Below are 19,192 nucleotides of genomic sequence, written 5' to 3'. Positions count from 1 at the left end.
ATGTAAAAGTTGCTAAGAGAGTAGATCTTAAAAGTGCTCATCACAAGGAAGGCAGTTTGTAACTCTGTGTGGTGATAGATGTTACCTAGACTTATTTTGGTGATCATTTTACCACAAATATACACACACACACACATATCTCGAACCATTATATTGTATACCTAATACAATTGTTTCAATTGTTATTGACAATTACATCTCAGTAAAAATTTGTATCTTAATATTTAAATTCATTTTTGTTTTTGCTCATTTTTCAGAAAAGGATTTGACTTTCAAAGAAAACAGTATGGCAAACTAAAGAAGTTTACAACTGTAAATCCTGAATTTTATAGTGAACCTAAAAGCAAACTTTATCTTAAGCTGAGTCGGAAGGAAAGTTCTTCAACTTATAGTAAAAGTAAGTTGACCTGGTCATGATGGTGACAGAGTCTACCCTTGTATCTCAGTTACATTCAGCTCTGCAAATTCTTTACATTAAAGAAGGTTTATAAAGTACTGTTTAATAGTAGCATATACTCTGAGTTATTATATAAGAGTTATTATGTAATAAATTACACCATTTCCAAAAAGTGTATTTTAAAATTTTAGTTTATTATTGTTATTTTTTAAATTAAAAAATATTTATTCATTTTTGAGGGTGAAAGAGACAGAGCATGAGGGGGGAGGGGCAGAGAGAGGAGACACACACAGCACAGAGCCCGATGCAGGCCTCAAACTCACGGAATGTGAGATCATGACCTGAGCTGAAGTCAGACTCTTAACTGACTGAGCTACCCAAGTGTCCCTAAAATTTTAGTTTTAGTCCCTAAAAATTTTATTAAAGGCTAACAAAATCTATTTAATTTTGTTTAGAAAAAGTATACTAGCTTCTTACCATTATATAAATAAGTATATTGATTCAGCTGTACTCTGACCTAATATCAAAAATAAACTGAAAATGTGGGCACCTGGGTGGCTCAGTCAGTTAAGCATCTAATGCGTGGTTTTGGTTCAGGTCATGATCTCAGTTTGTGGGTTCAAGCCCTGTGTCGGGTTCCAGCTTGGGATTCTTTCTCTCCCTCTCTTTATGCCACTCCCCCGCTCACAGTCTCTCTCTCTTCTTTTTTTCACTCTTTGTCTCAAAATAAAGAAATAAACTTTAAAAAAATAAACTGAAAATGTAATGACTTTATTGACACTTCTGTCATTGTCTGCACAATTTGACAGGACTAGACCACCAGTTTTAGAGAATTGGAAATAAAATCCTTAAAAGAATTTTTTTTTTTCTAAGGAGCTTGGATGCACTAAATTGGGTTCATCATTATCTTTGGTTTCATGACCTACTCATATCATTGGTCCTCACCTAGAGTGCTTTGATTATTTAGTTACTTAAAATGTAATTATCTGTGAATCTACAAACTGAGGCAAAATCAAGTACCTTTATAGCTACCTACATTTAACCCACTAACTCATCTGGCTGTCTCCTAACCTAAGGTAATTATCATTTCATCCCTGTGTTCATCAGCATCTTGCTCCTCTTTGTTTATAAGTTTATAGAAATGAATTCCTCAAGAGCGTACAGTTAACCATTGAGCAAAATAGGTTTGAACTGTGCGGATCCACTTATACATCGATCTTTAAAATATATACAGTACAGTATTGTAACTATAATTTCTCTTATGACTTTCTTAATAAAGTTTTCTTTTTTGTTTCTTTATTGTAAGAATACAATAGATAACTCATATAACATACAAAGTATTTGTTAATTGACTGTTTATGCCATCTGTAAAGTTCTGGTCAGTAGGCTATTATTAGTAGATAAGTCTTTAGGGAGTCAAAAGTTATACGTAGATTTTTGACTATGGGAAGTTAGCACCTCTAACCTCCATATTGTTCAGGAGTCAATTGTAGTTTAAATTTTTTTTTTTAAACATTATTAAAGTGATATAAATCTGTAATCTTTTGGAGTTTATCTTTTTCACTTAGTGACATATCATTGCAATATAGACATTTTATTGATGTTGATCTGAAATCTAGAGTGTAGATTACTTGCTTTGACTGCTATATCAATTTATTTTGTAAATGTGCCACAGTTTATTCATTCACTCTTCCACTGATGGTGATTTTGGTTTCTAAGTTTTGCCACTGTGAGCAGTATGCTACATATATTCTTGTACTGTCTTATAGATGTGCAACAGCTTCTTTTGGATATAATTCTAAGAATGAAAATGCCCACACCTTCAGGTTGTAGTGCCAAAGTCATTTCTGAAGTGGTTACATCAGCTTATCTTCTACTATCTTGCATCAGCCTGATCAAATGGGTGTAAAAGGATCTCACTGTGGTTTCAGTTTGCATTTCTCTGCTCACCAGTGGTGTCGAACAGCTCTTCATGTGTTTTTTGCTTATGTATTGTTGTTTCTTACCCATTTTATTATTTGTAATCTTATTTATAGTTCTATATTTTTCGTGCTAATTTTTTGTTGATCATGTATATTGTGACTGTCCACTCACAGTTTGCATCCTGTCTTTTCACTTTACTTTATTTTTATTTATTTATTTATTTATTTATTTAAGTTTCATTTATTTAGGTAATCTTTACACCCACTGTGGGGCTTGAACTTATGGCCCTGATATCAAGAGTCATGTACTCTTCTGACTGAGCCAGCCAGAGCCAGCTGACTCTGTCAGCACAGAGCCCTGCAGGGCTCAAACTCACAAACCAAACTGTGAGATCAAGACCTGAGCTGAAGTTGGACGCTTAACCAACTGAGCCACCCAGGCACCCCTCTGTGTCCCATTTTTAACATCTTTTCCTATACTGAGGTCTAAAATTATTCACCTTTATTTTCTACTAATTTTTTTTAAAGTTTTCTTTTTGACTTTTTTTTTTACTTCTTTAAAGTTTATTAAGGTTTTCTTAATGACATACTACATGCGAAAATCTTCAATCCATTTGGAGTTTTTATTTTTTTTGTACATGGTGTGAGATAGGGATCCAATTTCATTTTTTGTCTCTTTAATTAACAGTTTTGCTAGCATAGTAATCATTTTTTATTAATTAGTCCTGCTTTTCCTCTCTAAATTGAAATGCTATCTCGGTTATAGCCAAGTTCAAAATAATGTTGATCTGTTTCTGGACTCCCTATTTTATACTAGTGTTCAATTTGTATATCCTCATGTCCATTCCATACTGTCTAAATTACTGTAGCTCCATCTATGGTATACTTTCTCCCTGCTATTTTACTACTTTTTGGATCTTATACATTGAGGTTATTTTAATATTTGAATATATTGAGGTTTATATTTTAAATTGCTATTATCTTCTTGATAAATTGAAACTTTTATTATTGTATAGAGACTCTCTTCATCTGTAATAATACTTTTTTCTTATAATCTAGTTTTTAATATAACTATGTGAGATTTATTTCGATTAGTATTTGTTTGATAAGTCTTCTAACATTCTTGTTCCACCTTTGTGTGTTCCTACATTGTCCCTTATAAATAGCAGATGTCTGAATTTTTAAAATTTTGACTTGTGAATGGAATAGGTCCAGTATTTAAATTTATAATAATAATAATAATAATATGCTTGGGTATGTTTCTCCAATTTTATTTTTTAAAATTGTTATTTATTTTAATTTTTATCATTATTATTTTTTAAATTTATATCTAAGTTAGCATGTGGTGCAACAATGATTTCAGGAGTAGATTCTTTAATGCCCCTTACCCATTTAGCCCATCCCCTCTCCCACAACTCCTCCAGCAACCCTCTGTTTGTTCTCCATATTTAAGAGTCTCTTATGTTTTGTCCATCTCCCTGTTTTTATATTATTTTTGCTTCCCTTCCCTTGTGTTCATCTGTTCTGTGTCTTAAAGTTCTCATATGAGTGAAGTCATATATTTGTCTTTCTCTGACTACTTTCGCTTAGCATAATACCCTCCAGTTCCATCCATGTAGTTGCACATGACAAGATTTCATTCTTTTTGGTTGCTGAGTAATACTCCATTCATCCATCGATGGACATTTGTGCTCTTTCCATACTTTGGCTATTGTTTATAGTGCTGCTATAATCTTTGGGGTGCATGTGCCCCTTCGAAACAGCACACCTGTATTCCTTGGATAAATACCTAGTAGTGCCATTGTTGGGTTGTAGGGTAGTTCTACTTTTAATTTTTTGAGGAACCTCCATACTGGTGTGTGTGTGTGTGTGTGTGTGTGTGTACACACACATATATATTGGTGTATATATATATATACACACACACACACACACACACACACACACATTTACCACATATTTTTACCACATCTTCTTTATCCACTCATCCATTGATGGACACTTGGGCTCTTTCCATGCTTTGGCTATTGTTGATAGTGCTGATATAAACATGGGGCGCATGTGCCCTTTCGTGTTTCTACAATTTTAAATTATTTCTTTTTATCCCATTTTACCTATGCTCTTTTAAATCATTTCTTGCTTTTTTTTAAATTGATATTTAAAAGCTTACCCTCCAATAAGATAAGAACTTACAAAACACACCTCTTGTTTCTTCCTGTTTTTTTTTTTTAAGAGCTTGTTTCTTCCTCTTGACCTTTTCTTTCACTCTCCCCTTCCCTACATCTTATTGATATTTTCTACAATGGTGCTACTCAAAGTATGGTCTGCAGACTGGTTTTAGTCCAAACACTGTTACTGGTTTCCAAAGAGAGGTGAGGAGCTGCTCCAGGGTGTTATAAACTACCCGTGTCAATAAGCAAACTAGTTTAGTTGGGTTTTGCTTTGTTTTGTTTGTAGCAAGACTTCTGAATGAAGGAAGCGTTATGTTGATTTGTTAAATTGCATTCTAGCACAGACTTTATGTTGCAGACCTATAACAGAACTATTTAAGACAGGCTACTTTGAATAGCACTAATCTAAACCTATAAATTTTAGGTTAGTATGGATTTATTTTCTATCTTCTTTGAATGTAAGTACTTTTTAAAAGATGACTCAGACTTGTCCAGGGTAATTTAATTACATTTGTTTGTGTATCTCTTTTAGCGTCTCCTAAATTTTTCTCTCTTATTAATGTATTTCATCAAAAACTGTTTTGAATGTAGGTCGTTGTATGGTAAACCTTCTAAGCCTTGAATGCTTGAGAATGTTTTTGTTATACATTCATATTTGAATGATAGTTTGGCTGCACATAAAATTCTAGGTTATAAGTTCTTTTCACTTAATACTTTTGACCCCCAGAAGCAGCAATTTTATATGTTTTAAGAAAATATTTAATATACTTGGTTATCTTCTTGCTGTTGAAAAATCTGTTGGCATTCCAATTCTTATTCCTTTGTATGTTATTCGCTCTTTCTGACTGGAAGCTTTAGAATTTTCTCTCTGACTATTATAGTCTTATATTTCCTTGTAATGTGTCTAAATGTGGTTTTTCCTTTTTCTCCTCTTGGGCACACTGTGAGCCTTTTAAATCTATTAATTGTCTATTTCCAAACTCATCCAGTATGTGCATTAAATAGGTACAGCTTTTTGTATGTCATTCATACCTCCATAAGGTGTTTTTTTAAAAAAAATACTAAAGTCCTTTATCTTTTTTTTTTTAATTCTGGGAAATTGATCTCCTTTATCTTCGAATAATCTTCATTTTACTTTTATTTCTCTAAGACTTTTATTATTCCAATGTAGCACCTCTGACTCAACATTTCTTTTATATTGTCTAGGCTTTTGTCATCTCTTCCTTCTAGGAAATATCCTTAATATGGTCTTCTAAATTGCTTAGTTATTGCTCAAATGTATCCATTCTATGATTTAACACATCAATTATAGCTTTATTTCAACTACCATATTTTTTCAACCTGATATTTTTGTTCATTACCTTTCATTATTTTCTGGTTCTTATTTTGCATTGCAACTGTCTTCTCTTCCTTCTTGTAAAAAAATCTCTTTACCAGGCTAAATTTAAATGACTGGTCCATCTGTTCTGGTATTTCTTTTTCTGTAGGACTCTGTAATCCAGTATGTTTTTCTTTTGAAGTCTTTGTCTCCTTAAATGTCTCATTATTTTGGCCCGTGAACTAATTTTCCCCTCGTGGTATCAGCTGTTCTTTCTGAACAATGCATATGAGTGAAGGCTGACCACAGTCTGGTCAGCTCCAATGAGGTCAGGGAGTTGGGTTCAGTCCCAGATCTATTTACTGGCCTTGTGTCTATGGACAATTTAACTTCTTTGGGCCAGTCTTCCTTCCTCAATAAAATGGTGATAATAATAATACCTACTTGACATTTAAAATATCTATTGACCCAGAATATAATATAGGTTATTGTGTGGGGGTTGTTTTTTATTTTTATTTTTGGAAGATTTTATTTTTTTAAAGTAATTTCAGCACCCAACATGGGCTCAGGTTTACAACTCTGAAATTAAGAGTCGCATGCTCCATCAACTGAGCTAGCCAGGCTGCCCCTAGGCTATTGCGTTTTATTAAAAAAAAAAAATTCCCATAGATACATGATCTGCCAATAGATTCTGATCTATTCATCTTACCCTGGTGCCCAGGGAAAATTGTTTAAATATATATTACATAAGTTGGCAAGTAGTTTTTTAAAAATTAGATATAAAATATATATGAACTTTTTAAAAAATAGTTTCCTAAACATATTTTCTAAAACAGTAGTTTTATGGGGTATGATAAAATTCAGTGTAAAAAAAAGGGGCAGGTGGTTCTGTGGCTAAATAAATTTGGAGAGTGCTATGTTAAACAACCTTAATCTAAGATTTTTCAGAATCTTAAACATGCTGGAATGCATTGGACTTTCCAAGATGGGAATGTAGCCCAGTACACTATCTTTTCTGATGCAGTTGAGACTTGTGGTTCGTCAGTTAATTTTCTTAGTTGGTTAAGGTCAGGGATTATAATAAATAATGCATATGAACATAAAACATTTTAACTTAAAATATATGAGATAATTTAATGATCTTTTGATGAAGAATCAAGGTTTTTGCTTGGAATGTGGGGTTTGTGGTTGGAGATCTTTTTTATCTTGTATAAACTATACCCACAAATATACCACTCAGAGATTTACCATTCTGAATTCTTAAACACGGAGCAAGAACTTGTGAAGCGATCTAAGTAGAGAATGATTTAAATGTTTTCAATTTCTTTTCTAATCTTTTATATTTACTTCACCTATGCTTGAGTCAACAGCAGTGTTTTTGTGTTTTGTGGTTTTCTTAAAGCAAATTGTAATGAATTCTTTCTAAATTATTACTTTAGTTTTCGTAAAACAGTTATTTTTCTTCATACTCAAATAATTATATATAATATATAATTATAACTAATCCAACTGTATAAATAAGTTTTAGAACAAATACAATTGACTCTTTGTAAGTGTAAACTCAACTGGTGGTAGAAATGGTGTACAGGTATTGTGGAAAATAGCCTACTAGCTATGAGTGCTCAATATGCCATGGAGATGGCATATTATACAGAAAGAAGTACATTAATTAATCTACAGCATCAGTTAAGGACAATCCATTAAGAGAACTTGTATTCTATCTACAGATTGCCAACTTTATTTGAGCATGAAAACCATTATAAGGCAGAGCCTCTTTTCAGACTAATGTTCTACCTTGGGAAAGTCTAATACAGTTATAAAGTTGTCTTTTTAAAAATGTTTATTTATTTTGAGAGAGATAGAGAGAGAGAGCAAGAGTGTGAGCAGGAGAGGGGCAGAGAGAGAGGGAGGAAGGGAATCCCAAGCAGGCTCTGAGCTGTCAGCGCAGAGCCCGTCATGGGGCAGATTCTCATGAACCTGGGGCTCGATCTCACGAACTGAGCCAAGATCAAGAGTCAGACGCTTAACTGACCACCACCCAGGTGCCCTTCAATTGTGTTTTTTTGAGAAATAACATAGGACTAAACATGTAAGAAGTCCAAAGTAATTTTAAATTGAGCATAGTTCTAAGTTCTTTAAAAATTGTTTGTCTTCTCAGATGATCTTTGGGTGGTTTCAAAAACCCTAGACTTTGAATTGGATACTTTTATTGCATGTAGTGCTTTCTTTGGACCATCATCTACCAATGAGGTGGAGCTACTACCTTTGCAAGGTTATTTCCCCTCTAACTGGCCCACTAACAGTAAGTATTGCCATGCTTATATTAATTTATATTAAAAGAAGAATGATAGACATAAGATGTATTGTGAGCAAGGATGCTAACTTTGGGGTTATTTGATTAAAGCCAACAAAAAGCATCCACCTCTACTTCCTATTATTGTGTATAATGTGTTCCTGAAAAATGTGTATAAAAGTCGAATATATAAATATTTCTGTAGTTCAAGTCTCAGAGGGATAACAATATAATAAAATTTTGAATCCTCACTTAATTTGTTAAAGTTGATCTTTACACAGAATATACCTGATTTTTAAAAATATAAACATTAAACATATAAATAAGTATTTTCTCAAATAATTTCTTTTTTTTTTTTTTTTTTAACATTTTTTATTTATTTTTGGGACAGAGAGAGACAGAGCATGAACGGGGGAGGGGCAGAGAGAGAGGGAGACACAGAATCGGAAACAGGCTCCAGGCTCCGAGCCATCAGCCCAGAGCCTGACGCGGGGCTCGAACTCATGGACCGCGAGATCGTGACCTGGCTGAAGTCGGACGCTTAACCGACTGCGCCACCCAGGCACCCCTCAAATAATTTCTTACAGCAAGTTTTGATTCTCTTGGTTTTTGAATTCTTTTGGTTTATTATTCTAATAGGGTACATTTAGTAAATAAATCGTTTATTTTATATTGAGAAGGTCTTATAGATTTTGCAAGAGATTTTGTAGGCAACTGAAGAGGAGGGTATGATTTTTATTTTGAGGGTATTTTATCATCTGTCTTGAGAAATTTTCAATAAGCTTCTAGGCTACCAGTCTTATTACTATTTTAATAAAGGAAATTTTAGTAGGCTGAATCCCTGTTCAGTTCTAAGAATCTGTAGATATGTCTATACATCTTGATCTCTGAAATAATTCCTGATGGTCGAATTTGGTCTATAACTAATTAAAGACAACATTTAATGATTCATTTAAGTACTTCATATACATTTCTAACTTTTGAATATTTTCTTCAAGAACGAAATAAATCTAGCCAACTAGCTTGAGTCCAGTAAGAGCCTGCCTAATTAAGTAAACATTTGTTACTTAATTTGTCACTTCCATATGTGTATTTTTTTTATTTTTATTTATTTTTTGAGAGAGAGAGAGCGCACGCACGTGCATGAGTGCGAGTGGGGGAGGGACAAAGAGAGAGAGGGAGACAGAATCTGAAGCAGACTCCAGGCTCTGAGCTGTCAGCACAGAACCTGACGTGGGGCTTGAACCCACAAGCTGTGAGATCATGACCTGAGCCAAAGTCAGATGCTTAACTGACTGGGCCACCAGGCGCCCCATATGTGTATTTTAGTATTTGCTACCGTTGTTTCCCCAGCAATATCAGCGTTCTAACTTTCTGCTTTCCCTATATTTCTATAAAATAGTTGAAGAATGAAAGAAAATGTTCCGAAGTTACACAAATACTATACAGCACAAGGTGGTATGCTGATTAGTTGGAACTATCAAGGAGGGTCACCATGCACTAACTCAAAACAGTAGTTATTGCTCATTAGGTGATATATAGAAGTCCAAGTTTGATTTAAGTTATGCAATTTATGGATACCGTGGAAAAAGTATGAATAAGTAGATCGTATAGTAGTTTAATGGGTAGAAGTACCTCCCCATATACTTAAGGGTTTATTTTATGTCATGTGATTAATGCAGTAGCTGTGGGGCACCTGGGTGGCGCAGTCGGTTAAGCGTCCGACTTCAGCCAGGTCACGATCTCACGGTCCGTGAGTTCGAGCCCCGCGTCAGGCTCTGGGCTGATGGCTCGGAGCCTGGAGCCTGTTTCTGATTCTGTGTCTCCCTCTCTCTCTGCCCCTCCCCCGTTCATGCTCTGTCTCTCTCTGTCCCAAAAATAAATGTTGAAAAAAAAAAAATGCAGTAGCTGAGCTCTGAGTTGTATCGAATGTTTTAAATAGTTCCTTTATGATCCATTTTATTTTCATTAAATGTTCAGTTTCTGCGTTCTCTCTACAGTAGTGGTCCATGCATTGTTGGTTTGTAATGCTAGCACAGAGCTGACCACTTTGAAAAACATTCAGGACTACTTTAACCCAGCTACTCTACCTCTAACACCGTACCTGTTAACAATGTAAGTCATTATTTACCAGCGGTCATTGGTGTTCAAAAATGGTGACTAGCTGTGAATATGAAAATGCGTTCAAAGTACATTACATACATTTTTGCCAAAAATATTTTAATTATCTTTCAGAGACCATGAGGTTACTGTCTGTCAGTAGTTAAAAGGATGTTAGTGTAAATTTTTGCCTTCTTCAAGGAATGATATTTTAGGGAGATTCTGAGTGTTGATTTTTTATTCATTTCTGTTTTTATGCCACAAATTATTTAACATGTAAAAGAATTCTTTTAGTGGGAATGCAAACTGGTGCAGCCACTTTAGAAAACAGTATGGAGGTTCCACAAAAAATTAAAATTAGAACTACTCTATGACCCAGCAATTGCCCTACGAGGTGTTTATCCATAGGATACAGGAGTGCTGTTTCAAAGGGGCACATGCACCCCAGTGTTTATAGCAGCTGTATTGACAGTAGCCAAAATATGGAAAGAGCCCAAATGTCCATCAACTGATGAATGGATAAAGAAGATGTGGTATATATATATATATATATATATATATATATATATATATATACACATATATATATATACATACACACAATGTAGTATTACTTGGCAATGAAAAAGAATGGAATCTTGTCATTTGCAGCATGGGTGGAACTAGAGTAGAGTGTATTATGCTAAGTGAAATTAGAGAAAGACAAATACTGTATGACTTCACTCAAAAGTGGAATTTAAGATCCAAAACAGATGAACATAAGGGAAGGGAAGCAAAAATAATATAAAAACAGGGAAGGGGGCAAAACCTAAGAGACTCTTAAATACAGAGAACAGGGGCACCTGGGTGGCTCAGTTGGTTAAGCGTCCAACTTCATCTCAGGTCATGATATCACAGCTCGAAAGTTCAAGTCCCATGTCAGGTTCTGTGCTGACAGCTCAGTGCCTGGAGCCTGGTTGGGATTCTGTATCTCCCTCTCTAACTGCCCCTCCGCCGCTCATCCTCTGTCTCCCAAAAGTGAATAAACATTAAAAAAATTTTTTCTTTTAAATACAGAGAACAAGCTGAGGGTTGCTGGCAGGGTGTTGGGTCAGGGGATAGACTAAATGGTCAAGAGGCATTGAAGAGGGCACTTGTTGGGATGAGCACTGGGTGTTATATGTAGATAATGAATCACTGGATTCTACTCCTGAAATCATTATTTTACTATATGCTCACTAACTTGGATGTAAATTAAAAAGATAAACTAAACTAAAATAAAAAAGAATCCTTTTTATAGGTTGAATTCAGTATGTACATTGATACTATTTTTTTTTATGTTTATTTTGAGAGAGAGGGAGTGTGCATGCACGAGCAAGGGAGGGGCAGAAACAGAGAGAGAGAGAGAGAGAGAGAGAGAGAGAGAGAGAATCCCAAGCAGACTCCATGCTGTCAGCGCAGAGCCCTGTGGGGGACTGGATCTCACGAACTGTGAGATCATATCCTGAGCCGAAATCAAGGGTTGGACATTTAACCGACTGAGCCACCCAAGCGCCCTGTACTCACTTTATTCTTGACATAAACTTAATTTCTCAAGTTTTAAAATACCCCCTTTTAAAATATTGGAAGTGATATTCTGTTAAATTCACTAAAATGGTAGAAAAAGTCTAGTTTCTAATTTGGAATGTTATCTGTCTTGTGGTGTTTCCTTTCTCTCAGTATAATGAAATTCTAGGTAAAAAATAAAAATCCTTATGATCCCATTATGTTATTATCTATCTTTGTTATTTAATCTTTGAAATGAATTGATCCTTTATAAAAATAGAAATAAAACCAATTTATTTATTATAGTTTTACCTGAAATAGAGGCTGTATTAATTACCTAAGACAGCCTTGTATAATAGAACGTGGGCTTTAAAGTCAGTACACCGCTTATTATCTGTGTGCTTTTTGGGAAAAAAAATTAATATTTCTGTATCTTATTTGGGCTAATTAACTACTTCTTAGTGTTGTTTTTAAGATCACATCAAATAATATGTAAAATGCTTAGCATAGCGCTGGCACATAGTTGGTATTCAAAATAGCATTAAAACATTAGTTTTCTTCTCCTCTACCCTCCTTCAAAATGGGGTATATATATCCATTTGTGCCCTTAAAAAAATGTTCTCTATGATGCTTATGAAATGAAGGTTATTAATAGGTTTACTCACTATTTCAAAAACCCCTCATTTTCCTTTGATTTTTTTTTTTTTTTTTGCTGCCTTTTTACTAGGTCTTCGTCAACTGTAGTTAGCAACAAGAGAGTCAGTAAGAGAAAATTTATCCCACCAGCCTTCTCAAGTATCAATACAAAATTTGAACTTCTCAGCCTAGAAGCAACATTGCAGTTAGCTAGTCAATTAATTCAGGCACACAAGTTAAATGAGGATCAAGCTACAGCCTTAATTCAGATAGCTCAAATGATGGCATCGCACGAAAATGCTGAAGTGAAGGAACTGCAAACACATACCCTCCCTATCACGATCATACATGGTAAGAAGCAAGAAAGAAAGCAGTTCTAATAAATATACTGTTATATGCACTTTTGTAACTCTGTCTGCTTGTAATTTCCTAATCACAGAAGATTCTAGAATGACTCTACATAGATTATTTTGAGTCTGAACCTACTTTAGTAAACTATTAGATGAGAGCAGAACTGACCATCCTGAAAGGGAGAATAGGCAGCGTATCTAATGAATGAGTAGCATTATATACTCATTATTCACAGTATCCAGACTTGATCTAGATATCTACGTGTTGCACTATCAGAGTGAACTTCAAGCCTGAGCAACGAAGCCTTTTGTTAATTTCCAGTGAGCTCACACTTTCATCCTCCCCCAGCAGCTATTCCAAACCTTTAATCTCTCCTGGCCCTTGCCCTACTCCCTCTAAAATTGATTCTGCCTTTGAAACAGGAAATGGAGGGGCGCCTGGGTGGCGCAGTCGGTTAAGCGTCCGACTTCATCCAGGTCACGATCTCGCGGTCCGTGAGTTCGAGCCCCGCGTCGGGCTCTGGGCTGATGGCTCAGAGCCTGGAGCCTGTTTCCAATTCTGTGTCTCCCTCTCTCTCAGCCCCTCCCCCGTTCATGCTCTTTCTCTCTCTGTCCCAAGAAAAATAAATAAATGTTGAAAAAAAAATTTTTTTTTAATTAAAAAAAAAAAAATAAAACAGGAAATGGAGTTTATAACAGAAATTCCTCTCAATATCCTGCTCTCCCCCATTTTACCTAAGTTTGAACCTATTTTTACCTTTTTTGGTTCTGTCCCAGTAAAGGAGCTTTACTTCCCCCTCTTCAGAGCTAATAATTCTATCTGGATTCTGTCACCTTTTTAGCTCATTTCCTCAAACATCCACTCCAAAGCTATTTTGTGCTATTTTGAGGATTTATATCACATTCACCCTGTTGACCAAGCTAGATACCTGGGACTCATCCTTGATTATTCTTTCTCCTTAGATGAAGTGACTCTCTTAATCTTCCTCCTCCTCTCTGTTTATCTCCCCCCATCAGATTAGTCACTGAGATGTTTCACTTCTGGTTTCTACCTTTCTTTCCTATAAGTTTTCTCCTCTCCAGGTTACTTGGGTCCCCTCCATCCAAGCCTTCACTGTACCTCCTATATAGCCTGGTGGTGAAAAGGTAGGCTCTAGAGCTGGAATCCTGGATTTACATCCTGGTGCTCTCGTGTATTAGCTGCATGACCTTAGCAGGTTACTTATCTCAGCTTTAATTTCCTACTCTGTAACATAAGTTGATAACAGCATCTTTCTCTTAGGGTTGGAGGACCATATGAGTGAACACTGGTAAAGGGCGTAGAACAGTGTCTGACACATGGGAGGCACTGAGGAACGTTAGCATGTATTATTGTTATGGTTACCTCACACCCCTTTCTAATTGCTCCACCTTTAGTTTTTTTCTTCTTAATATTTTCACTCAAGTAGTTTTTACAAAATACAGTCTGCCTAAGTGAATTCTATTGCTTAAAATCCTTCAGTGACTTTCCCTGGTCTGCAAGACAAACTTTAAACTTTTTAGCCACACCAAGCAGAATTCTTGTGATTTATCCTCTTGCCTACTTTGTCGGCCTTGTCTCTTACCTATTTTGCTATAGGCTGTGTAGAAATAGTTAACATCTGCATACTTTGTCATGCCTTTGCCTGGAATGACCCTTTCTTTAAGCAGTCTGGATATATTATGCTGGAAGACTTAGTTCTGCTACTTTTTATTTTTAGGAAGCATTCCCATCTCTACCAAAGCAGAGAGGAATGTTCTTTCTTTGATACAATAACAGTGTTGCTTATCATATTATTTTATCATTGTTCCTTCACTTTGTTTTCCTGCGTAGATTCATTAAATGTGGAGGCCTTTGGTTATCTATTTATCCCTTGTGCAAAGCACATAGTAGTCACTCAGTGAATGTCTTTTGACTAAATTAATTAAATGAAAGGGAGAGGGAAGCAGATGGATGAAATATTTCTTATACTTTCAAAAATTTATTTATGACATTGCCTTTATTCTATTTCCCTTTCCTTCAAAATAATTAGGTGTTTTTGGAGCAGGAAAGAGTTATTTGCTGGCAGTGGTGATTTTGTTTTTTGTACAGCTATTTGAAAAGAGTGAAGTTCCTACAGTTGGAAATGCAAGACCATGGAAACTTCTCATTTCTTCTTCCACTAATGTAGCTGTGGACAGAGTACTTCTTGGGTAGGTATGACTAGTGTATTTAAGTGTCTAATATTTTATTTATTTATTTTTTTTACAAGTTTTATTTATTTAAGTAATCTCTACAACCAACGTGGGGCTCAAACTCATGACTCTGAGATCTAGAGTTGCACACTCCTCCACTTGAGCCAGCCACGTGCCTTGATCCGTTAATTTTTTCCATATTTTTGCCATTATAAATAATATTGTGACAAAATCCTTAAATACAAATCTTTATCTCCATTTCTGATTCTTTCCTTAGGAAACAGTCCCAGGTCTAGAATAAAAGATATCAACCTTTTTTTCTTATTAAGTAAGCTCTGTGGCCAACGTGCCCAATGTTAGTTTAAACTCTCAACCCCGAGATAAAGAGTTGCATTCTTACCAACTGAGCCAGCCAGGTGCCCCAAGATATAAACATTAAAAAAAAATTTTTTTTAAGTTTGTTTGTTTATTATAAGTTTATGTATTTGTTTCGAGAGAGAGAGAGAGAGAGAGAGGTAGAGAGAGAGAATCCCAAGCAGGCTCCACCCTGGCAGTGCAGAGGCTGACATGGGGCTTGAACCTGTAAGCTGTGAGATCATAACCTGAGACAAAATCAAGAGTCAGAGGCTCAACTGACTGAACCATCCAGGCGCCCCAAGATACATTTTTAAGCTCCCTAATATATTTTGCAAAATTGTCCTTCAGAAAGGGAGTGATGTATATATACAAATGATCATAGCCTTTAGAGGTAGACAGACTTGCCTAGGTTGAATCATGGCTGACTCCACTTTCTAGCTATGTGGCCTCAGCAAAATACCTCACTTTTTTTTTGGAGTCCTCATCTCTAAGATGAGATACTGTCGTGCAGAGTTGTAATGAATATTAAATGAGATAATGTATGTAAAGATAAAGTATTTATTCCTAATAAATCCTGATGCTCAGTATATGGTAGCTATTGTTTTCCATATTATTATGTTGTTAGAGACAATTTTATATGTGATAAATACTAACATCAATATTTTATAAACATTTAATGAACCCTCAGTTGAATTTAAAAATTCTCTATAAAACGCCTTATATAAAAAAAGACTTTTAGCTACATTGCATTTACTCTGAGTTTGGACATTTCAGATTGACTTCTATAACTATAAGATACACTATTACACAAAATTAATTTTAGTAACATAAATATTATATGAAACTTTGCTTTATATTCTTCTAAATAATCGGAATCTATTTTACCTTGTTTTCTTTAAAGGCTTCTCAGTCTTGGATTTGAAAAGTTCGTCAGAGTTGGGAGTGTTAGGAAGATTGCCAAACCAATTTTACCTTATAGGTGAGAACACTGAATTCCAGAAGTCACAGAGTGCTCAGAGAAGTACAATTTTTTTTTAAGTTTATTTATTTATTTTTGAGAGAGAGTGTACCCACGTACACACAAGCGGGGGAGGGGCAGAGAGAGATTGGGATAAAGAAAATCCCAAGCAGACTCCACACTCAATGTGGAGCCCAGCACTGGGACTTGATCCCAACACTTTGAAATCATGACCTGAGCCGAAACCCAGAGTCTGTTGCTCAACTGACTGAGCCACCCAGGCACCCCAAGAAGTATAATAATTTTATATAACTCTTACCTTAAATTTGGTTTTTGAAGAAGAGTGGAAAAAGATTTATCTTTTTTATCTTTTTTAACTTAGAAAATCTGTATTTTATATTTTTATAATGTGAAAATGGGACAAAGAGGGATATTGTTTTATGTAATACTTTTTTTAGTTTGCATGCTAGCTCAGAAAATGAAAATGAGCAACTAAAAGAACTGAACGCACTAATGAAAGAAGACTTGACTCCTCTGGAAAAGATCTATGTCAGAAAAAGTATTGAGCAGCATAAACTGGGGACCAATAAAACCCTGCTGAAGCAGGTAAGTTTGTTTCTTCATTTATACATACTATTCAGATTTCTTTTTCTTGTTGACGGAGAATATTTCCTTTAAATAAAACAAATGACTGTGATAGTTTAGATTCAAATAAGGTGTATGTCCATCTGGTGTGTGTTTTATCCTATCAGAAAACACTCTTCAAATTTGTGAACAGATCCAGCTTACCATGACTGAGTTATCTTTTCTCCTTTTCTGTATTTGCGTGTGTGTATTTAAAATATTTATTCATTATTTATTTATAATTTTGAGACAGAAAGAGCACAAGTGGGGGAGGGGCAGAGAGAGATGGGGAGAGAGAGGATCCCAAACAGGCCCCGCACTGTCAGCACCGAGCCCAACGCAGGATTTGAACGTATGAAACTGTAAGATCATGACCTGAGCCGAAATCAAGAGTCAGACTCAACCAACTGAGCCACCCAGGTGCCCCTATTTGTATATCTTTTTATAAGCTTAAAGAGGAAAGAGAAAAGGTTTTTATTATTAATGCATTATTTTATAATTTTTATATAAGTTATATATAAGTATATTATTTATAATAATTATTTATTATTGAGAAAAACCTCCCCTTAAAGAGGAAACAGAAGATAGTTTTCTGGGCAAGTTAAGTGAAACTTGGTTTTTTTCTAGGTGAAATTGGAGAGGAGAAGGTCTGACCTGGGCAAAATATCAAGTGAAATTTGTCTTTAATGCTTTCCCTAGAAAGCCAAGCCTTTCAGGGTCTGTCTGTATCTGACAATCTAGGAGTCTCAGATACTTGCTTCTAGGTATTGGAAGCCAAGACCGGGCACATAGGATCCTAACCTGTAACAGGTAGCATCATCCCTTTTATCAACTTCTCATCCAGAGCAGCTTCCTTCAGCTGGCAGCTGATGAGAAAGAAGCCAATGAGTAGCTCCCACCAATGAAAGGAGAGCATGCAGAAAAGAAAGAGGAATGGAGGAAAAGGGGGTTGTTGGCTGTTTGGACCATGTGGACATTGGTCACTTTCTGCAAGAGATTTGGAAAAATCGGGGCACCTGGGCGGCTCAGTCAGTTGAGCGGCTGGCTCTTGGTTTCAGCTCAGGTCATGATCTCATGGTTCATGAGTTCAAACCCCGCATCGGTCTCTGCACTGACAGTGTGGAGCCTGCTTGGGATTCTCTTTCTCTCCCTCTCCCTCCCCCACCCCTTCTCAAAATAAATAAACTTAAAAAAATTATATAAAAAGAAATTTGGAAAAATCAACATGCTTGGGTCCTGGTATTGCTTAGCTCTTTCCAAAAAATGCTGCTTAACAAACAAAATCTCAGTACTTTAAGACAACAGACTCATGACTATAGAGGTCATTTGGCACGGCCCAGCTTGAGGCTGTGGTTCAGGTCTCTCGTTCTGAGAACAGTTGCCTATGGCATGATGGCCTTCTCCTGACGGATGGCAGAAGCACAAGAAGGTGGGCAGGATCACACAAATACATTTAAAGCGTTTGTTCATATTATGTCTGCTAATACTCCATTTGCTTTAACAGGTCAGATGGCCAAGCCCAGCAGTAGTGGGACAGGGAAATACAGTCCACCTACTTCTCTGGTGGGAAGCGCTGCAAAGCCACATGGCAAAGGGTGCGGATGTGTAATACTCTCACAAGGAGGGAGGGGGGAATTGGAAATGATAACCAATCTGCAACAAGTTTTGCTTACAGAAGTCCTCAGAAGGCTTCAGATGAGCTTTCAAGTATTTTGAATTATAGAGTCAAATTCTACTTCCTTCTCCTCAACTCTACTTCCTTCTCTACTTAATCCAGAAGGGCTTAGTTTGACTGTGTTCAATCAATGCAAATTAGTCATTTATGTAAATTATTTACCATTTTAGTCACTTATTCAACATAATATTGACATGTAAGAATAATTGTTAACGACTTCTTTGATAATTTTCTAAGCGAAAGCCCAGATAGCATAATCTGTTGCTCACTGGTAATATCTGTTCACAAATGAGAACTCTTTTAAAGGAAACATTTTTCTTAAAGTTTATTTAGCAAATTTCCAAGGTCAGAGCTAACACATTTCTAAAGTGGCATGTCTTTACAATAAAATTAATTTTAAAAAATGCTTCGTGGTTGACTATTTCCTAGATCAATAATAAAAATCTCTTCTGTGGTTAGAAACTCAGCAATACAAGGACAAATTAAAATATATAAATAATACAGTATTTTATTTTATTTTTCAATATAATTTATTGTCAAATTGGCTAACATACAGCATGTGAAGTGTGCTCTTGGTTTTTGGGGTAGATTCCCATGGTTCATCGCTGACATACAACCCCCAGTGCTCATCCCAACGAGTGCCCTCCTCAATAATCATAATGATATTTTATTTT

At 35.6% G+C, this 19,192-nt stretch overlaps 1 protein-coding gene across 2 annotated transcripts in view; it reads left to right on the top strand.

Moving 5' to 3' along the window:
* Positions 1 to 19,192, top strand: part of ZGRF1 (zinc finger GRF-type containing 1) — an 85,618-nt gene that overhangs the window by 49,585 nt on the left and 16,841 nt on the right. For both annotated transcript variants that reach the window (XM_047091557.1, XM_047091556.1), the window contains 7 exons: positions 258 to 397; positions 7,967 to 8,110; positions 10,102 to 10,216; positions 12,453 to 12,712; positions 14,763 to 14,922; positions 16,163 to 16,240; positions 16,678 to 16,825. In XM_047091557.1, coding sequence (XP_046947513.1) covers positions 258 to 397; positions 7,967 to 8,110; positions 10,102 to 10,216; positions 12,453 to 12,712; positions 14,763 to 14,922; positions 16,163 to 16,240; positions 16,678 to 16,825 — 1,045 coding nt within the window. The remainder of the gene's footprint in view (positions 1 to 257; positions 398 to 7,966; positions 8,111 to 10,101; positions 10,217 to 12,452; positions 12,713 to 14,762; positions 14,923 to 16,162; positions 16,241 to 16,677; positions 16,826 to 19,192) is intronic.

Source organism: Lynx rufus, unplaced genomic scaffold (assembly GCF_022079265.1).
Source record: "Lynx rufus isolate CCGP_SWC_20201006 ecotype Redwood Valley unplaced genomic scaffold, mLynRuf1.p SCAF_3, whole genome shotgun sequence".
NCBI classification, from domain to species: domain Eukaryota; kingdom Metazoa; phylum Chordata; class Mammalia; order Carnivora; family Felidae; genus Lynx; species Lynx rufus.
The sequence above is the reverse complement of the archived record's forward strand: the minus strand, read 5'-3'. Positions and strand labels throughout refer to the sequence as shown.